This window comes from Mesitornis unicolor, unplaced genomic scaffold, assembly GCF_000695765.1.
Source record: "Mesitornis unicolor isolate BGI_N332 unplaced genomic scaffold, ASM69576v1 Scaffold27611, whole genome shotgun sequence".
NCBI classification, from domain to species: domain Eukaryota; kingdom Metazoa; phylum Chordata; class Aves; order Mesitornithiformes; family Mesitornithidae; genus Mesitornis; species Mesitornis unicolor.
The window spans coordinates 1-16,290 of record NW_010166166.1 but is presented as its reverse complement, the minus strand read 5'-3'; the positions used below and the strand labels follow the sequence as shown (position 1 = coordinate 16,290).

Genomic DNA, 16,290 nt, shown 5'->3' with positions numbered 1-16,290 from the left:
CCTAAGAATAGACAATTACCATCCTAACATGTTCTGATGTTGTGAGTACAAATACAAGATTTTCCTGTCATAAAAATATTCACCAGTTATGTTTCAATAGCAGGCCAATGCTAGTTTGTTATTAAAAATTTACAGATGAGATTTTAGAAAAACTCCTATTAAGAACACTTACAAAAGACTTCTAATGTCATATTCATAGATACACAGAGTGTATGAATCCAGGGCTGCTTTAGTAAGACTCATGCCTTCCAGTGCTGTCTCATGAGGTAATCATCATTTCTGCTCCTGTTTACTAGTAAAATGGTCCACTGTTCAGCAAAAACTTAAATAAAGGGATGATTGAGGGGAAAAAATTAAATATTGCACAAATAATTTAGCTGCAGACAGTACAAGACACTTAAAGCATTGAATTTTTGTCAACGTATGAACTCTATTATATAGTCACACTTTCTATAATACAGTTATTTTTTTTACAAGACATTTAAATTCAGCATTTACATAAACAATTATCTTTACAATCTGTTATCATATAATGTTAAGAGCTCCTGCAGGAATTAGTTTTGTCTTTGTTTCAAAAGTTCATCTATCTGAGTCTTGTACATGTTTTTCACATCCTCGAGATCCAGTCGGAGTTCTTCAGCTTCCTCTGCTTTCTCTCCATACATCTGAAGAATTGTGTTGTATCTTTGATCCAAATCCTGCAAGGACATGGAGGTTGTTATCTGGTTTTCAGCTTTAAAAACTCACTGCTAGCAGTGTTTTACACTACTAGGGAAAATAAGTGTAGCATTATTTTGTCAAAGTATAACTGCTTTACAATGAAGCATATACTGAACTCTTCAGAAATACTTCATATGCTTTGACTCTCTGAATACGGCCAGATTTATCCTCTAGATATAAAAGGAAGATATTCCAAAGACAAAGATCCTTGGCTGCAAAGAATTAGAGCTGGCTTCAGAGAATGTACTGAAGCACCTTGAAGTTCAACTGCTGTAAGCATTGAAAAACAGTTCACAAATTGCACTAAGTTTTACTACAGGAATGACCACAGTTTGTGAAACGTTTTAACAGGAAATGTAATGTTCTGCATTTAAAGAACAATGATAATTTCCAAAGTTATTCCAGAACTATTTCCACTATTTCAATTTAAGTTCTTAAACATTCAGAGGATCAAAACACTTGTCTTATTTACCTGTATCAGTACTGCACACTCATTCTGCTTCTACACAAGACTCTCATAGATCCACGCTATTTATCAAAACACTCCCTCTAAAAATTAAATACTTACAGACAAGTGTCTTACATGAGAGAAATAAAAATACTCTCTCCCTGATTTAGCACAGTGCACATTTCTCACAGCTGCATTTTCAAGTGGTTACCTAGTCATGGAGTGGGCATTTTCAGATTTTACTATTAAAAAAACCAAAAAAACCCATATAAAAACCAGAACAGTCTCTTCAGTCTTTTATGATTAAGGACAGATTTTAATATAATCCCAAATTGATAGAGGAATTCCTAAAAAAACCCTAAAACCCAACTATGTCTATTTTACATCAGATTTACAATAGAAATACACTCACCTTTAACTGTGAACGTAACTTTGGTATTTCCTTCACTTTTTCTTCAAGTTCGTCATTTTGGTTTGTCAATTTAACCAGCTCTTCTGCCATTATTGATCGAGTTTTCTCAAGGTTTCCAATTTCCAGCTAAGGTAAACACTTTTAACAATTAGGAGGAGGAAAGAATTTACCGTATTTATAAAAACACTGTATCAAACTACTCTGATACAGTAATTAAGGCTTTTTCTTAAGTCAGACAATGAAACAGCACACCCTGGTAACACCCTCACTTTCTTCTCAAATTTGATCAGTGGTTTGTATTTTCTCTTTTTCAGACTGGCAAGTTAAGTTTTCTAGATGTTTCCTTGCCCAAAAAAGAACGAACAAATCCTTCTCTTGCTCATCCCTACAAGTACATCCAGCAGCTATCCCAGATAACAGAACTGTCATGAGAGGGGAAGAGTGAATACACTCCGCTGTGAGGATCACGAGGGTGTGAGGATCAAGCTTTTTGAATGCAAACCCAACAATACAATACTGATTACGTTAGTAATGACACTTACAAATGCTGTGTTTGGTTAGGTAAAAGTGACTACAGTACCTGTAGATGTGAAATCTCTCCTTCTCTTAGTTTTAGCTGCGATTGAAGGTTTTCAATTATACTTGAACCTGCTCCCATCCTTATAGCATCATAAAGGTTGTTCCCACTAGTAGCTATTGACCCAAACGAGTGCTCGTGAGGATCATCCTACAAACAAAAGGATAGGAAAGCTTAAAATTAGAGAAAAACATGCACCCTTTGGAACTTCCCTCTCACAAAGAATTATTTCATTTAAGATTTAAAATTATACCTATAAGCATTTCAATGCTTAAAAGTTTGTTTTTAAAACAAAAGCCTATGGTGAATATGTAGAATTTGAGACAGCTCTTCACTGGCAAGTTCTCATGTCACCTACACCACTGTCATTTAACTTGGACATCGACCACCGTGTCCACAGGAAAGCAGCAGACACGGCAGACTTCACGCAGACAACAACAGTCAATGTTACTCCTTAGAGAGCATGGTTGTGCCCTAAACAAAGATTGCTAGTAAAAACAAAACGATTTTACTCCTACTAGTGTTATGCCATTCTTCTAGATGAAATGAAACGTGTAAACCTAGCACACGTATGTATTATTCTGCAATAAAAACTATGGTTTCATGCTGTCTTTCACAGATGCTTTACTAGCATAGGCATCTTGTAAGGAAGTTTTAGAAATTTCTCCATAGGAGTTATCTCGTCTAAGGTCAATATTCCCTTAAAGAGTCATTTTCTACATTAATAAAATTTACTGAAGATAAAAAAAAATGCGCAATTTGTCAAAAAAAGCCAATATAACCGATACACAATACCTGTGAGAGGAAGGATGACTGAAGACCTGCCATGTCCACTCCACTTATGGAACTGGAGCGTGATATAGTTGGAGTACTCGAAACAGTTTCAACTGTAAATGACTTCCGGTCCTTGAAAACCACAAACAAACAAAAACCCCACCCCACACAACAATACTCATTAGCTAAAGAAATAAAGTTTAAAATATAGTGAAAGGCAGATTCTTAGAGAACAAACTGCCCTTTTCCACCACCAACTACAGAACATAATGTGACATAACCTTTCCCACTCCTCCATCCCTAAAACATATGAAAGCTCAACAATGAAGAGTTACTGTGTTCCTAACACCTCTAGCCTATGTTCAAGTCCTCAGATTTCGGGAAACAAGGTCAGAAGTTGCAAATTACACCAAAAAAATGTTATCTTTCAAGTAGCCAAGGGAGATTCAGAGGCAGTTTTGTGTGCCCAGATGTATCACAGGAAAAATATCCTAAACATGGAAATACGTCTCTTTTTAGAATGTATGTTAATAATTTTTTTAAAATTTATTTTTTAAAATAAAGTATGAATCCAATTCTGAGCTTTCTCACATGCTAATACCTTACTGACATACCTACCAGACAGACTGAACTCTTTTCACAGGCAGCATTTGAAAGCATGCTAGCCTCTGAAGGATAAAGCAGTGAGGTTTCAGAACTGGAGATGCTAAGAAGCCAGTAATAGAAACAGTTTTACTTGAATATCAACTGCTAATTAGCAGGAACAAAATTACTGACTATTGAGAACTATCCTGTGACTTGTGACTTAAGCTGGAAAACGTGTGGTACATTGCTTCCACCGAGTTCCTGTTTTGTTTCACGTGACTGTAATGCTAGCAGTCTAAGCAAGGAAAATGAGCAGAAGAAAGTATCCAAAAATATTAAATATCAGATTAAAACAATCATTATCCACACTTTATCTCTTCTCAGGTTAAACAGACTATTACTCAAGACCTACTTCAGTGAGTATCACACAAGCACTTATTTTACTAGAAATAAAAAGCAGTCACAATAAAGACAAAGCCAAGTCCCTAATGCCCAGGCTGATGGTACAGACTGTACTGCTCTAAGTCCACTTTGTTGCTTGCAATGATTTCAAGTCCTAGATATCTACTAGAATAAAGAAAGTATCAATGAGACTGAACAGAAATATTAGGGTTTGGTACCTTCTCCTTTGCTGCTTCTTGCACAAAAATTGCCTTCTTTCTTTCCTGTTCAACTTTCATCTTCTCCATTTCTAACTGAGTAGCTAGCAGCGTCTACAAAAACAAATACAGGCTGTTAAGATTCCTGTTAGCTCAGATGCCACCAGTAACATAGCTTAAACCTGAAGTAGGCAATACCTTTTCCTTCTTTGCATCTTCCAAAGTTTTTGCATACTCATCTTTGAGCCCTTCTAGTTCAACCTCATACCTACATGGAGGAAAGAAAGAGGTAGAGAAAGTCAGTAATTAAGTGTTCTGTGTTTACTTTGAAAATCATCACAGCTTCAAGGCTTTAAAACATTCTGAAAGCAACATGCTTCAATCTTTAACACAAAACAAAATATCCTTCACAAGCTGGGCAACTTTATCAATGACTGTCATCACTTTGCAGTCCTATCAACACCCAAAAGAATCAAGTCTTCCAACTTGCAAAGATCTGCTGCAGACGGCTGTGTAAGAGCGCGCTAACGTTTCACTACAATTTTCAATCACTGGTAACCAAAAATGCAACTCACCTACTGTTTTCATTTTCCATTTTCTTCAATCTGTTTCTCTCCACTTCCAGCTGAGCCTGAAGACGTGTATTTTCTTGCCTTAGAAGACTGTTCTGAGATTCAGTAGAAGACATCTGAATTTTATTCGAAAGAAGTTCTTCTGTAGCAGCCCGTTCTCTCTCAGCAGCTGCTGCTAGAAGAGTTTGAGACTCACCTAATATTAAGTAAAGAAAAACATGGAATTTAACTTTTTTGATCAAACATCTATAATTGAGTCTATTTAAGCATCAAAATAGAATTTGAGATTTTTCTTAGATGAAACAGATTTTTCTTTTTCAAAACAAACAAAAAACCCCTGAAATTTTGTGCTGTAAAGGAAATTAAGTATTTTCCATCACACAGAGCAATAAAGCAATGCAGAACAAGGAGAATTCAGACTCTTTCAGAATGCAATATACAACTACAGATTGCCTCAGGAAAAGAAGTTATTCTCTAGGCACACCTTTGGGAATTTTATGCTTTTTTCATTTAAAATAATTAATTATTTAAAATAATACCTTACTGCTGTAGCAATGTGTCTCATACCTATGCAGCTAGGTAAGTAAATCATTGAAATCTTTGCAATACAGAAACTAAGCACCAGGCTGGAGAACTGAAAATGCTGGTGTACTTCCAGCGTCTCAGTGTCCATCCTTCCTTTAGACACTGCAAGGACAGCCTAACACCTCCACCTTACAATCTTACATTACTCCTAACTTTATTATCTTTCCTCACCCACCATCTTTGGGCAAGCGTCAAGCGCTTTTCATTTACCTTCAGCCACCTCACATCATCGAGAGTCTCACAGTTCAGTAAAAGCTAAAAACACCTTACCAAGTCTGTCAGAAAGGTTCTTTTCCAATTTTTCCCATGCAGAGGTTTGTGCTCCCAGTGTGGCTTGCAGATTTTCTATCTGCCGAAGAAGAGGCCTGGTAGCAGATGTAACACTTTGACTTAGCTCTTGGTTCCGGCTCTCTGCTTCTTGGAGCCTCTGAAATCACAAATTAAATGTAATTAAGCTTTAAAGTAATAGGATGGATTAAAATATTCATTTCAGCTAAACACATAGCAGTTTCTTTGGATTCTAAAATTCACATGTTCAGACACACAGTAAAGTGTGAATTCCAAGACAGAAGCCTAACACTTTTGGATACATGACAGCGCAACAGCCCAGAAATCTACGTTTCAAGAGCCCTCTAGACATCACTTGAAGCATTCTGGCAACCATCTGTCTATCTTCTGGACCTTAAGAACAAGAAAAGTATTCTTAAGCAGCAGCTAAAGAGTCATTTAAAACATATCCGCTAGCCATTTTAGAAGACTATTACAAACTTAATGGCTGTACTTTGCCTTATACTAAAAGGACAGTATTACATTTAAAAGGCATCATAAAAATGATGATTGTTTTCAAGATGTGATTAAAAAAACATTTCCTTTAATATTTTTATTGCTGTTCTACACAGGACAAATACTGTAGGTAACCAGGAAAGCAAAGTCTCTTTTTCAGGCTATTAGTGTCATACTAGCATTTCATTTTCAGTTTTCAGAAGCCCTCCTTGCAGATACAACTTGACAACCTCTATTCGCTATAGTACCTGTTGTAGTTCACTGATTTCCTGGCGTAAATAGTCTTCTTTTCTTGCTGCCTGCTGTTCTGCACGTTGCAGCGCTAGCCTCAGGTCTGCCACCTAAATAAACAAGACATCCTCATTAATCTCTTGTCAAAAGTTATAGTACCACCTATTCACTGTTACCATCCTATACCATTTTTAAGCACTGTTAGACAGGGTCCATCTGTTCAGAAGTTAAAGGTTTGAGTTTTGCATGGACACAAATAGTTACACTCATCTATCACTAAAAATGTTGTCTAACTAAATTTCCTGAACTTTGCATCATAGTAAGAGTACTACAAAATTACCAGAGAGGCTGTCAAAGTTGCTTTATTCAGGCAAGTAAATTTTAAAGTATTTTTTATCAAAATTACCATTTCAAAGCTTAGCACAACTACCACTAAAGACTGAACAAGTTCACAGCAAAGAAATCCACTGGGTATTTGCTAAGTACACAAAAATGAGTTCCACCTTTTACTGAATCTGGTTCATTATGCCAGGTGCATACACCATCAGAGTACATTCAATTTTCCAATGTAAAAGTTTTATTCACTGCATTTAAAACCTACCTGAATTGCCAAGGCTTCTTGCTGCTGCCGTGCCTCATCCTGGGCCTTCTCCAGAGCTAACCCAAGCTCTTCCTTTGCCTTCATTTCCCGACTTAAGGCTGCTTCTTGAGCCTCACTGTCCTTTGTAGCATTAGCTTTATGAAGATCTGCAAGTTCCCTGGGGAGGAAAAAAGAAAAAAAGCAAGGCTTTTTACAGTTTATACAACGTCAACAGTGACTCTGTGAATAACTTTGTTATATATGAGCATTTCACAAGCATTGCAGAAGAAATAGACCCAGAAGCTGAATGTATGGTTGAAAATAGACACATAGATATCTGCTTACTTATATGCACTGTCAAGTGCTGCCTGGACACTTCTGTTCCGTTCTTCAAGGTCTTCCACTTCCACCTGAAATTTCGCAAGATCCTTTTCTTGTCGCTCTACAACGCTGTTCAGTTGTTTAATGCTGTCTCGATGCTGCTTCTCAAGGTCTTCCTTGCCATCAAGCACCTATCGGAGTGCAAAGAAGCAGCATGAGACCAGTCCCAGTACAGGGGGTAGATGCTGCCATGTGAGCACAATGATAACTGTGGCTATCAATTCAGGATGAAGTTACACAAGACAACTAAACTGATCTAATGCTTTGCCAAAAGAGAGAGGTTTTGTTTCTCCATCTCCCACCAAGGAGGAGTTTCAGAGTTTTACATAATTCCTCATACTGGGTCTCATTCAATCTTGATTCAATTGCTAACTGAGGAAAAATAAACTGCCCAAATTTTGCTGGTACAGGTTTACCAACTGAAACTTAGTGAATTTGGTCAGTGCACCTGATAACCAGCAGTGGAAGTGCAAACAAGCACAAGCTGAGGAGATACCTGACCACAGTTATAAACTGCTATGAGAACACTTCCAGAAATCACATCTCAGTGTTCCAATAATACAAAATAGAGAAGTCTCCCAGAAAAGAAAAAAATATCAGTCTATCTAAAGCTGTCCTGAAAGGCTACTCTACCTTTAAACCCCCCCTCACCAAATATCTCACCTGTTTTAAATGCTGCAACTCCTCTTCCAATTCCTTAATCTTTTTGCTCTGTTTTGTGTTAACATTTTCTCTCTCTTTCTCTTTGGCTCTTAATTTCTTAATAATGTTGGAATTGTGCAGCTGCTGTTTGGAAAGCTTTTCTCCTGTGAAGAAAATGAACAGAAAGTTAGTGCATACTGCTGTTATTCTATAAAGTCTCTCTATTCACACAGCCCCCTGCTCTTCAGTCCTGTGAAAATAATAAATCAAATATTTATCAAAATACTCCTACATTTTTTTCATGCAAGTTCCTAAGCTTTCAATCTAATGTATCCTGAGATGACCTTGCTACAGTAAGCTATGGTGAGATAGGACAGGCAGCGAAAGGCTTTGAAAGTGAAGCAAACAAGCGCAACATAAAAGAAGACCAAAAATGGCCAGTTCATTTAGTAGCTGTATTTAAGACTGTGTAGAAATGCCTTGAACAATGTCCTAGTTACATTTCTGCTGAATGGAACATGGAGCATTGCGCTGCACACTGGTTTTATCTCAGAGCACTTTTTAATGCATACTGCAGAAAGCAGCCCTCCAGCCATCTTCATTCAACTGATTCCTCCTGTTGCTGGTTTAAACGTTCAGAAACATCTAGCATGCTTCAAATGATGTCTTCTTCCCCACATAAAGAAGGCTCAGATGTGAAGCTTATTATTATTAAATTATCCTACAACTTTTGACTATTAAAAAAAATTAATTCTCACCTTCCTCCATTAATCCTTTGATTTGCTCTTCTTTTTCTTTCAGTAAGTCAGCAGTTTCATTGGTATTAAGTCTAGTAGCCAACTCTTCTTTAACAGTCTTTACTTCCTAAATAATATGATAAAATACTTAGGACATTTATTAAAATTTATTTAGGGAAAAACACACAGTAATTTACACTGATCACCTTTTTCATCTCTCCTTCCTCTTAAAAGGCTTTTCTTTGAAAATAATTTAGACTGGAAGGGAACTCTGGAGATTATCTGATCAAATCTGATTGCTCAGAGCTTTACTCCATCCATCAAGTTTTAAAAACCTCCAAGGACTGAGAGCTCATACGTTCTCGGTATAATTTCCCCAATTCTTTCTTCCATTTCCAGGTATCGGATATTTTTTCTATTTCAACCTACTACTGTGTTAACACGAAGCGACAAACAGATCTGAGTTTTCTTTTTGCAGAGTAGTAACAAGCTAGAGAAATGTAATGCTGTGATGCCAGGTCAGGATGATTTAAACTCTGAAAACCATGTCGTTGCAGGCTTCTTTGCTCATTCCAAACCCACGTGTCATCAGCTCCTAATTTTCCTACCAGTTAATCTTCTAAAGAAGTCATTCCCATTCTTCACCACTTCCTCACAGCCCCAGGCCATTCTTCTCCCTCACACAAATGCAAAGGCGTATATGGGTACAAGGGAAGTGAGAGGAGAAGATAAACCTTTTTTTTTCCTTTTAAGACTACTTTAAATGAGTTCCCTAACTCTGTCCACAAGACAAATGGAAGAATACATGTGTCAACATAAGGAGATAACGAGCAGCCTAGGAGGCCAGAATCAGCTTATACCAGTTACTAACAACATGAGACAGCACCTGTCAGTCTCGTGCTTTTCCCTAGCTTAATTTTTATCAGTCTACCTCAAGAAATTTGATTTTGATTTACAATAATAAACATTAGTTTCACTAAAAAGACAAATTACCTTTTTAGCTGCATCTCTTTCTTTGCAGGCTAGCTGCAGCTTCTTTTCAGCATCCGCAATTCGCTGAGCAAACTCCTCTTTAAGAGATGAAAGGCTACTGCTCTCTTCTTTAATTCTAAACATTTCACTACATTTAAAATTAACATTTCAGAACAATTGCATGGTTATGCCACATTGCAATTTGCAATAGTTTGTCTTAACTGCTTTTAAAATGCAGTGTTTTGGCTTTTTATATACATATATTTTTATATATTTTACACACGTTAACCAGAAATCACAAAAAACATCCATATTACAAGTACTAATCAAAGACCTTTATTAATTCAGTAATTTACCCACGAAAACAATGAAGTGCTTGATTTACCTTAAATGTTTTGCCCTTTAATCAAGTTCTTTCTGATTAACCATAATCTGTACCATATATAGGGCAAATGATTAAAGGTATTCTGAAGTTAAGATCAACTTAGTCATTAAATAATACCTGCACATATTATCTGTAAATTTTTAAACTTTATATTTGATATCAAGCCAACTTTTTCTCCTTTTAATTTTCAAACGAATTAATGAGTTCAGGGTTCTTCCCCTATACCTAGCCCTTCTGCAACACTTTCACTGCAACATTTTAGTTAGCAAATTACTTAGTAAATCAAGTTCACCCATCTGTATCAGAAAAGTCAATCTCCCTTAACAGCTGAATCCAGTCTTATAACAAAGCCCTTTATTAATAACTAAGTCTGACTCTACACATCTGTTTGTCATTCCTACTGCTTACTTACTGAAAAATCTTTCACCAGCCTCTTCCCAAATGGTATTTTAGCCCCAAGAAATACTGTGTCTTTAAAAAAATACCACCACAGCACATGCAATCATTAGTTCCACCTTTCCCAAACAGTGCACATCCCTTGCAACCTTTGTTCTGGCTATAACACTACTTGTTTTACAATGCTGCCTACTGATTGTTATATTAAAGTTACAGTTACGCCCACTACTGTGTATATTTTCATACTTACTCTTTTAGGTTATCATAAGCTTCTTCCAGGCGTGCTTTCTCTTTACTAGTACTTAATAACTGTATTTCCCTCTTCTCCAGTTTCTCAGTTAATGAATCAATCATCTGGAAAATGTTTTTATAAAGATCAGATGAATGGACAATTAAAACACAAGAGAGGCAGGCTTCCCCTTTCCCCCCACCATTCCCTCCCAACACTGTTTAAAGCTGAACTTGTCAATGTTTTTAGGAATTTGAGGTAGAAGACAGTGAACGTTACCTTGTTTCTGCCATGTTAATTTAGAACTAAGCAATACCTAAACACAAACACCTGTTTTCTACAGGTGTAGAAATCCTACCAAGTAAGCACAAGTGGCTCAGCTAAGTTCCTCAACAAAAACATCAATAATTATATTTAATTATAAATGAAGTTTTTAAACACAGTTGACAGCCTATAGAACTATAGCTAACATTATCCATTAAGACTCCCAGTGCTCCTTATACCACTCTTTACAGAATCACAGAGTAATTTATATTGGAAGGTCTCTTCTGTGCAACGTTAGCAGAAAACAGCATCAGATTAGGGAAGCAAACTTCCAGGCAGCATCAAGAACTCTTAGCTCACATCATCAAAATAATTTCTTAATATAAGATTTTTGGAAAGCCAAATATAGAGAAATAACACAAACATACATTCAAATACAAAAACACAGGCCAATGAAACAGATACTATAAATGCAGCTCAATATGGCAAATGAAAGAAAATTTGCTGTAGCCCATTATAACTATTTCCCATAAAGTATAACCATTTAAGTTAGGAAAACTTACGGATAATAGTACATGGCTATGGAGTTCCCTAAGGAATTTACACTGACATTCAGTGAGATTTACACAAACAATGCTTTCCTTAAAACACAGACTACATCGGGGTTTTATGAACTCCTATAAGCAACTGCTTTTCTCTTATGACTATCAGAAACAGCATCAGTATTGCAAACATGCCGACAGGGCAAGGCCACAAGCACGGCCCATCTACGTCACATATTAGGCACACAGACTACAAGCAAAGCAAAATGCAAAGAAACAGAGCAAAACACATGTCAAAGGAGCTCAGAAATTAAAAACAAGAATAGAGGGACAGGAAGGTGACACAGGAAACGGAAAAAAGATAGTGCACACCACACTGGCAGGACTGGCCAGAAAACACTGCTTCAAAGCTCCAGTTTAGCTTTCCATACACTGGAGTATCCTTCCTCACCACATTTCAAGTAATTTCATCGATTTAAGCAGCCAAATTTCTCTTAATCTAGTCACTATCGATAACCAGGCTTATGTTTTTCATTAAAAAACAGTCTTTTTAAAAGGAAATATTATTTCTGCTAACAATAGACATTAATTTATCTGGTGAAAAGGACTTATTTACACTAACTACTACCATCCTCAAAGAACATGAATGACACTCCTGGAATGTAAACAAAATTTGACAGATTGTAAATCTAGGGGACAAAAAAAATATTATTGCAAAATATTATCTTGATTATTGCTGAAATAGTAAAGGTTTGTGGTTCCATAATTCAAATCAAAATACTTCATAAATCTCTTCCACCTTTCACAGAAAAAAATTACACCAAAGAATTAAAATAACACATTTGACTTATCAAGACTTCCTGCTTGCTACCACTCACAATTCCCAACTATGGTAACTAGGTGGATTAGGTGAAACTCAAAACTATTTGACCAGAAACTTCACCAGTAATCTTCCACTAGAGAGTATTAATGGCAGTTTTCTACAAGGTAAGGTAGTTTAGCATCAATTCATTCATTCAGATAAGGTGAAGCTAATAGCTTCATAATAATAATAAGGAGATGATAGGAGTTTCATTTGTAATTAAAGGGTGTGTTTGCAAAAGACATTTTACCTTTTTAAGCTCCTGGTTTTCACTGTCCTCTTCTGACAACTTTTCAACAGCATCCTGCTGCGGCTCAGTCTCCTCTTTCACAACCTGTTCTTCAACAGCTTGCACAGCAGCAACCAAAACATCCGGCTGCTCAGAATTAACAGGAGTCGCGCTTCTCCCGCTCTCTTCCATCTCGGCCTCCTCAACATGTAAAACAGGAGTGTCACTCAAGTTTTCAGATTTATTTTTCAGGACATCACCCGTTTCTGTCTTTGGCGCAGAAGGACTGACAGCAACAGATGCTGAAGCAGAAGCCCTGCCTGATAACTCATCATCTGAATTTATTTCGCTTACACTTCTACTGTCTAAAGACTGCACACTAAATGAATCAATTCTTTCAAAAGCATCGGAGGAGCAGCAGCTCTCGGTCATTTTCTGAAAGTCATCTAACCGATTATAATCTGCACAGGCAGATGTGGATAAAAGCTGAAATGATGTTTGCATTAGATGAAGACTGGATTTTGAATCTGCAGCTTCTTGTCTTGAACTTACTGAGCTCTCACTTATTACACTTTCATGGTCCAGAACTTCAATATCACTCGTTGTGGATGTCCCCGAGGAGAAAGTGCTAATTGGAGGTGAGGGTGTATTGCTTTGCCTGTCCTCAGTCTTTCGCTCCTTATTGTCCAAACGCATGTCTTTTGTACCCGCATTAAGAGGCTGTGAAGTGCTATCCGGTGCAACTCCAGCTTCATCCCCTCCTGCACTGGATTTTTCATTAAGAGCATTTTCAGGTACTTCCAAAGTTAGAGCAGACACCTGCTTGTCAGTAACTTCCTTTGTCCTTTCCTCAGGCTTGGCATTAGATTGAAGCACAGAATTATCTTCTAATTTCTCCTTGGGAATATCAAGGTTTTTCAAGTCCACCAGGACAGCTGCAGAGGAATCCTTCACTTCTGCATCTGTTGTCACTGGTGCTTCCAGCTGAATGGGGTGCTCAGACTCCTTTAAGGTGCTTTTCACCTCCTCTTTGGGTCGTTGTGATTTGGCTGGAGGTTTGGACACCACTGGGTTTTTCTGTATACTCTGAACGTCTGTTGGAGAGAGAAAGGCACTGAAGAAGTTTTCAGATTCATCTACTACCGTCCTCCTCACTGGCTTAGTGATTGCTGTTGGCGATATGGGCTGATTCTGTGGTTCTGTATTCGAACTTAGGCCCCAGGAAGATGTATCCCATCCTCCACTTATGAGAGAATTTGTTCCTAAAACAATAAAAAAACAGAGAGGCCAAGAACATTTAAAAAAATTATTATTTTTCAGTATTTGTCTTTTCATATAAAACAATTCAGAAAAAACGTTTTCAGTATCATGTAACTTAATATGAGTATTATACATTATTACAAACAGCATCATTTGGATTACTGCTTCCTTACAAAGCACAAGAAGCTTAAGGGAGACACAAAACAATTTTAAGACTTAAGGTAGACACAGACACCTCTAGAAAGTAGGAGTACCTGAATGGAACCAGCTTGCTCTCTCCCTGTCAAACAGTAACTTGAGCAAAAGCACAAAGAAATAATACACAGATTATTCCAGTAAATCCAATAGTGAGATTTTCAGGAAGTGGGTGGCAAAAAGTACCTGGGAAGAGGAACTGAGTCCATGCAGCATTCTGAAAGCTTTAAGGGCAAGTCTGAAGCCTATTTGGGCACAGAAAGCAAGTATTTCTTGTGGAAAGGGAGTGAGGGATAGGGAATGTGGCCTCCTTCTTCCCCTAGTGAGAGGAGGCTAGGCAAAACACTCTGAAAAGCTGTAGTTTAAAAGTAGAGAATTATATCGATTACAAAAGGAAAACACAATTATTAGGTCTTAAAAGTGATCTGCCAGTAGCACACAGACACCATTACAGAAAACAGTGGGGAAAGAAGCTTTAAATATTTGTAGGATTTACACCACAAGAAGAGTCCTTGCCCTTTCAGTTTTCACAGGCTTCGTATTTTTCCTCGCACACCAAGCGATCGCCTGAAGCTGACAACACACATTGTCAGCAGCCCAGCTGATGATGACAGTTGTTGTCTGCTCCCGTGGAGAAATACTGAACTGATTAGTTCTGAAGCTGCCCTAAAACTCAGCAGTTACTGTTATCGCACTTCTCGCAGGTCTTCCAGGACTTGTCAACAGCAAGGATAGTAAGAATTTCATTACCAAATATCAACAGCATCCCAAGTAAGAAAGAGAAATCCAAAAAGAATATCCCATTTGATAACATAACTATATCAGGCTACTTAAAAACAAGCTTACTTTATACAGCAGCATCTACTAAAAACATTCAGTTATAATATTTAAAACAGACTACCCACTTTCAGAAACTATTGACACCTTTTCGCCTCAAAATCTGAAATTCAGATAATAATTGCTCACATTGCCCAAAATACTACAAACATCTGAGTAATTACTACCTTGCCCATGATTCAATAGCTTCAGAGAAAGCCTCAGGAGTGAACTAGAACATTCAGAAAATATTTTATTTCTTTAAAAACAAACAGGTTTTCCCCTGAAAAAAAGAGGTGCAAGCTGATCTTTGCTGCTTTCATGATGAGTTACAGAACTACTATAAATACTGAGATATTAAATGTAAAAATGGTTTGGACAAGTCTAAAGTTTTAAGGAACTAAGCATGACCCGGTCTTCTGTAAACAATTCCTGTAATTTAAGACGACACTGGACTAGGTCAGTGACTGCCAAGCCCTTGCTTCCACAAAGGGTCAAAGACGCGTAAAAGCTGACCCTACGCTTTGCTGAGCAATCAACTGAGAAAACACTTTCAGTTGTCACAGTTTTCGATTCTCAGAAATCAACCTCTGCTGTGGGTATACCTAGAAATAACCTCCTCCTACAACCACATACAGCTCTTCCAGATGTAGCTGCAGTAAAGACACTGATTCCAGATGACTTCGTATCTCAGCCATTTCATTACTGATTCTAATCTTTCAGGCATTATTTACAGGGGAAAAAAAGTTTAACATGAGGGCTCTTTTTGCTCTTTCATTGATGAACAGCAATTTTAACTACTAATTCATGTTCTACATTAGCATATGCACACCTGAGGCACTTCCTCATAACCAAGCCATCACAATTTTTCCACCAACACATTCCTTTCAACAGACGTTGGAGGATTATGAACTTAACAACATAAAGAGTGGAAACTTCACTTGGCTTACACAGACCTGGCTTTCAGCTTCTACTCTGCTCTTCCTGTCGTAAAGAGAGACTGCATTTTCCCTCTTCTTATTAACTGAGTTAACTAACTCAGATCAACTAAGTGTTGATCACCTATTAGTCCCTCAGTAAAAATAATAACGCCTTGAGAAACGCAGGTATGAAGTACAACATAAGCACATTGGTGGCAGCCAGGTATTGCTTCTGCTGCTGAGGCTTCTTGTAGTTATCCCTCCCCTGGACGGGGGAAAGGAGAAGTCCCGCAGGCGCTTCAGGGCTTTGAACCGGGAGGACCGGTTAAACCTCCACAAGTGTAACCCCCGACCCGGGTTAAGGGGGAGCGACCGAAAGGAGGCGGAGAAGGAGAATGAGGAGAAGGCACCGCCCCGGCCAACCCTGCTACGGGGGCCGGGCGGGGGTCCATAAGGCGAGACGGCTCAGCCCACCCCACACAGGTGCTGGGGGCACGGCGAGGGCCCACTCTTACCGTCACCATAGTCGGGGATGACGGCGTCGGGCCAAGGGCTCTCCTCGGCCTGGATGTCCAGCACCCGGTCAATGGACTT

General features: G+C 37.9%; 1 protein-coding gene across 1 annotated transcript; it reads right to left on the bottom strand.

The window, feature by feature from the left end:
- Positions 1-355: 355 nt before the first annotated feature.
- Positions 356-16,287, bottom strand: TMF1 (TATA element modulatory factor 1; the record flags this gene model as incomplete). The annotated part of the gene is made up of 17 exons (XM_010194876.1): positions 356-698; positions 1,581-1,706; positions 2,161-2,307; positions 2,953-3,063; positions 4,137-4,229; positions 4,314-4,383; positions 4,691-4,883; positions 5,543-5,699; positions 6,304-6,396; positions 6,888-7,044; positions 7,212-7,378; positions 7,911-8,053; positions 8,648-8,753; positions 9,620-9,746; positions 10,630-10,733; positions 12,527-13,767; positions 16,212-16,287. Coding segments are annotated over 17 exons (3,255 nt in total), but the record flags the coding sequence as incomplete, so codon positions are not given.
- Between the last annotated feature and the right edge of the window lie 3 nt (positions 16,288-16,290).